The following is a 5,845-nucleotide window of genomic DNA, read 5'->3' as shown; positions in this document are numbered from 1 at the left end:
AAAAAAAAAAAAAAAAACACAATTTAGTTTCAGCATAAAGACTTGTACATATATACTCAATATTAATACCTTAAAAAACAAAAAAAATGGACGAAAACTCAGAAATTAACTATGATGTACCTGCACATCAAAGTAACAGTATACATATGAGCGAAAGTCATAGTGCTTATGAAGAAGTAAATAAGACATCTAGTGAAAGTGAATTTGTAAATGATGGCTATTCAAACGTAATGAATGAAAATAATTTCGAGAGTGATAATGTGAAATATATTCCTGATTTATATAATTTAGGTAAAGCAAGACAATATTTAAGTCCTAAAGTACAAGAATATGGAATACCAGGACAAGTGAGTCCTTATCATTTCGCTTATAATGAAGAAGATTATTTATCAAATGTAAATACGGAATATGATGAGAACGGTTTCCCTATAAGAACTAATATTATTGACAATAATGATAATAATAATAATAATAATAATAATAATAATAATAATAATAATAATAACAATGATGATGATGATAATAAGAAATTATGGTCTTGGACAGATGATGGTAAATTAAAATTATTATGTTCACAACCTATAATTCCTGTATCGGTTGTACAAGGAATATTAAGAAGAGATAAAATAATTTTAATTCCACAGGTAGAAGTAACAGATGTTGTGATACCTAAAGTATATAATCAAAATATAAAACATGATGTTCCAACATTAAATATAGAAATTAAGAAATCTAATGTAAATATACCAAACGTTAAATATGTAGATAAAGAAATAATTATTCCAATAATTACTGGATATACTCATAAGTTTGTTCCTAAGTGGGATATACATGAAGTACCAAGACCTGTTGTCAAATATATAGGAGAACAAAAAATTGTAGAAGTAGAAGTACCAGAAATAAAATATATAGACAAGTTTGTTGAAAGAGAAGTTATTGTAGATACAGTTGAAAAAAGAGTTCCTAAAATTATTGAAGTACCAAAATATGTAGATGAAGTTAAATATGTATGGAAACCAATTGAAAAAATTGTATATGTTCAAAAATTAATTCCAAAATTTGATGTAAATTTAGAATGCCCACCACCTCTAATAGTACCATATCCAGTTCAAAGTATAAAACAAATACCTCCTGTTATGTTAAAAAAAAATAATACAGAAATACCTGATTATAATTATTTTGATTTAAATTCACCTGAAGGTTCCTTACCTATACCAGAAGAATATATAGATCATTATTCAAGAAAACAAAAAAAAATTAACAACGGCTTCCTTTCGACTTGTTGTGATAAGAATCAAAAGAAAGAAGAAGAAAAAAAGAATGTCGAATTTGTTTCTATATCATTAAGTAAAGAAAGTGAAAAAAGTGCTTATATGGATGAACAAATAAAACAAAATGTCACCATGTCACAAGAAAATATAAATACACAATTAAATAATAATATGGACAATATTATATATGAAAGTGATATAATAAATAAGGACACGACGAATTCAACCAAAATTGAAAATGAACAACTATATATATAATATATGAAAGAATTTTTATTGCACATATATATATATATATATAATGTGTTTTTTTTTTGTATATATTATAATAATAATTTTGTTATTTTATCTTTTTAATATTAAACATGATATATATATATATATATATATATATATATATATATATGTATATATTTTAACATTTAGTTTTTATTACATTTTTAATATTAAATGACATATATGAACAAGTTTCATTTTTTTAAATGTTTAATTTTCATCTTATATGATAATACAACATTATTGTATCCTTTTGTAAGTTTATACCAACCATTATAAATATATACACATATATAAAATTAAATATATATATATATATTTATTTAATTCTCCTTTTTTTTTTTTTTTTTTTTTTTTTTTATTTTTTTTTTTTTTTTTTTGTTGTTGTTTATATTTTAGAGATAAAAAATTATTTTGAACAATATGCTCACATTTTATTTATTTTAAATGTTAATATTAATTATATATAAATTGGAATATTAAACATAAAAAAAATATAGAAAAAATTAGATTACATTATATTTTATTGTCTTTTCCCTTTAATATATTAGAATAACAGAAAAATTATGATAAATATAACAAAGCTTACTACCAGCAAGGCTCTTTTGATTGTCTTGTTGTCATTATGAATAGATTCCCTATTATATTTCTTCAACAAATATTTTAACTCTACAAAGGAATTATATATATATATATATATTTATTTATTTATTTATATTTATTTGTTCATTTTCTATAATATTCATAGTATCTCTTATCTCTAACTTTCGTTTTCTTTTTCTAAGTCTTTAATTTTTTGTTGTAGCTGGATAATAAAAAAGAAGAGCTTGTAATTACATTCTTTATAATAATTCTTATCTTCGTCATTAATTTGATTAAGATTACTATACAATGTAAGAAATAAAAAAATAATATGTAGACATATATATTTTATTAAGTGCAAGATAATAAGTATATATAAATATAAAAATAAATATGTTTATTGTCATTTTTATATCTTCCAACCGTGTGTTCGTTATATAACCTAATTCTTTTGCAATTTGATTCTCTATATTGGAATGATATAATGAGTACATATCCATTATTTTTTTATAATAATTGACAACAAAAAAAAAATAAAATAATAACAATATATATATATATATATATATATATATATATATATATATATATTTTTATTTATATGTGTTCATAATTTATTAAAAATTAGAAGAATTATAATTGCAATTATGTATTTGTAATTTTTTTTTTTTCCTTAATTATTCAAAAAAAAAAAAAAAAAAAAAAAAAAAAAAGACGTCAAAATGTATATACTATATGTATATATAATATGTTATTAAAATAGTTATAAAATAAATCATATATATATATTTTTAATTGTTACTAAAAATGAGATATTGTTCAAATAATAATTACGAATGTGTTGTATTTTATTTATAAGAAAAATATATATATATATATATATATATATGCTCGCATATTTATTTATTCTGATATGATATGTAATATGTGTATATGACAAATGAGCATTATGCAATATTTAAATGTTGACGAAAAATTAAAATTTATGAAAAAATAAAATAAATAAATATAAAAAAAAAAAAAATATATATATATAAATAAATACATATACATATACATATATATATATATATATATATATATATATATATATATATATATATATATATATATGTAGTATATACAATTAATAAATAGTTATGTCTGTCGATATACTTATGAAGTAGTCCTCTTGAATATGTAATGATATAGTGGAACTATCCTTTTTGCTTCATTTATGATAAAATAAGAAAAAAAAGGCTTTGTTTCAAGTTTATAATTATATGTACTTAAAAATAATTGTAAATGTGTAAGTTGAATAGATGTGGTAACTATATAAGTAGGTAATTGACCACGTAAAGGTATATGGAATCTATAATTTAAGCATGAGAAATTTATATTTTGATAAATATATTGAAATTTTTTTTTTTTATTAAAATGATGATGACCAAACCAATAAAATGATTTATCTGGTATTATATATGGTGTAATAGTATCTATATATGTATTATTTGTATCATTATTATTATTATTTTTATTTTCTTGAAAAATATTAAAAAATTGTTGTTTAAATTTATCTTCATATATACGTTTTCTCCAACTTTTGGTAGCTTTATCATTATTTGTGTCATAAGGTGAACAATCTAAAAACCCTATATTAAATTTTCTATGTATATGCGAATATAAGGGTATATCATAACAATCTGTAATAAATATATAAATATTTTGATCATCTTTAGCTTTTAAATTTCTAAAATAAGAGGCTACTTGTTCTGGTGATCTGTTATGTATAAGGCAGAAAAAAAGAATACATAAAAATTGAAGTATAAAACTTATATTTATAAAAAGAGCAGATGAAATAAAAAAAATAGATTTATTTTTCCCCTTTATGGTTATCTTATCATATTTGTTTATATTATTATTATTATGTATATATTTTATATTTTCTATATTTTTTATATTTTTGTTATTATACTTTTTAATATCTAATTTTATTATATATAATGCATATCCAATAAAAATTGTAAGAAATGGTATATATCCAATAACAATTTTATGTTCCTTATGTTTACTAAATGATAATGATAAAATTTCTAAATGTGTAACAAAATATACTATCCAATCAATTCGCTTCAATATATACATATATATATTAATTGTCTTATACTTCCTTTTATTCATAATATGATTATATATAATATAATATCCATAAAACAAACAAGGTGTTAAGGTTAAATATATAGAAGGTATAACACAAAAAAAGTAAAAAAAAAAAGAATGTCCTCCAAAATATTTATTGTTTCCACTTAAAAAATTATAAACAAAAAAATTCAAAAATGGAAATGTAATGTGCCCAAAATAATAGGAATCAATTATAATAATAATAGTTAAGAAGAAAACTGTGTATGTAAGTGCTATGAAGAATATTTCTTTATAACTTATTTTATTTTGTTTGTCAAATATATTCTTTATAAAATATAGTATATATAAAGACAACCAAAATATTAAAGCATTCGGACGAAATATAACAGACAAGGAGCTAAAAAATAAACTAAATAATAAATTCTTTATCTCTCTTATTTTATTAAATTTGGAGCAGTCCAAATGTGATGTACTATAAATATTGTGTTCATACATATTGTGATCATACATATTGTGTTCATACATATTGTGATCATACATATTGTTATCATACATATTATTGTCATTTTGTTTACAATTTTGTGTTCCTTTTTCATATATATGTTCCTTTTCGTATGCATAAAAATGATGGTGGTCTTCTCTTCTTTCTTTTAATTTTTTGCATTCATTTAAATTTGTCTTTCCTTTTTTTATCATTAAACTGTTTTGTAATAATATGTGAACCTTTTCCATACTGTTTGATTTATTTTTTAGTGGGTAATAATTTTGTGATAAAAAATATACCCCCCATATATTAAATAAGCATTCAAAGGAATGAGAGGATGTCCTACAAATGGAATAAAAATAAAACCAACAAAAAAAATGACAACATAATATTGTACAGATTAAATCATATGAGTTGGAAAACATAATATTATTATTATTATTATTGTTGTTTTTGTTGTTTTTGTTGTTTTTGTTGTTTTTGTTGTTTTTGTTGTTTTTGTTGTTGTTATTTTGATGATTCACATTTTTTTCTTTAATATTTATATATGTATTAATTTGATTACTCTTTATTTTATCTTCACATATGCCAAAATCATTATACAATTCAACATACCAATATACCAATAATTTATATATACCCAAATCACATAAAGCAGCAAATATAGCATGACATATTTTGGGCAAATATAATACACAAAGAGGATAATCTATGTTTGTTATTTTTAAAAATAAAAATAATAAATAATAAATAATAGGAGTTATTATTGATCTTAATGTAATACAAGGTTCCCATTCCCATGGCATATGTCCATATCCATAAACCCAGAAATGCGCTATTTCAACAGATTGAAAATATTCATCAGCATAAAATGAGGTTACAACAAATAAACAATTAAATAACCTAAATAATATTAAGAACCATATAAATATCTTACAAGTAATTATTCCTCTTAATTTATTTCCACAGAAAATTAAAATGTCATTGTAAATCATGTTATATATATATATGTATATATATATATATATATATATATGTATATATATATATATATATATATATGTTTGTGTTTATATTTATTTATATTTTAGGAAAAAAAACCTAATTTATA

At 20.1% G+C, this 5,845-nt stretch overlaps 3 protein-coding genes across 3 annotated transcripts; 1 reads left to right on the top strand and 2 right to left on the bottom strand.

The window, feature by feature from the left end:
- Positions 1-86: 86 nt before the first annotated feature.
- Positions 87-1,529, top strand: PGSY75_1341800 (hypothetical protein; the record flags this gene model as incomplete). The annotated part of the gene is made up of 1 exon (XM_018787452.1): positions 87-1,529. The coding sequence occupies one exon, from the start codon at positions 87-89 to the stop codon at positions 1,527-1,529; it is 1,443 nt and encodes a 480-aa protein (XP_018640194.1).
- A 565-nt stretch (positions 1,530-2,094) lies between these two features.
- Positions 2,095-2,629, bottom strand: PGSY75_1341700 (hypothetical protein; the record flags this gene model as incomplete). The annotated part of the gene is made up of 3 exons (XM_018787451.1): positions 2,095-2,216; positions 2,313-2,431; positions 2,553-2,629. 3 exons carry the CDS (start codon positions 2,627-2,629, stop codon positions 2,095-2,097), a joined length of 318 nt encoding a protein of 105 aa, XP_018640193.1.
- Positions 2,630-3,284: 655 nt separating this feature from the next.
- PGSY75_1341600 (GPI mannosyltransferase 3) lies at positions 3,285-5,729 on the bottom strand (the record flags this gene model as incomplete). The annotated part of the gene is made up of 1 exon (XM_018787450.1): positions 3,285-5,729. The coding sequence occupies one exon, from the start codon at positions 5,727-5,729 to the stop codon at positions 3,285-3,287; it is 2,445 nt and encodes an 814-aa protein (XP_018640192.1).
- Between the last annotated feature and the right edge of the window lie 116 nt (positions 5,730-5,845).

This window comes from Plasmodium gaboni, chromosome 13 (genome assembly GCF_001602025.1).
Source record: "Plasmodium gaboni strain SY75 chromosome 13, whole genome shotgun sequence".
NCBI lineage: Eukaryota > Apicomplexa > Aconoidasida > Haemosporida > Plasmodiidae > Plasmodium > Plasmodium gaboni.
This window is presented reverse-complemented; position numbering and strand designations above follow the sequence as displayed.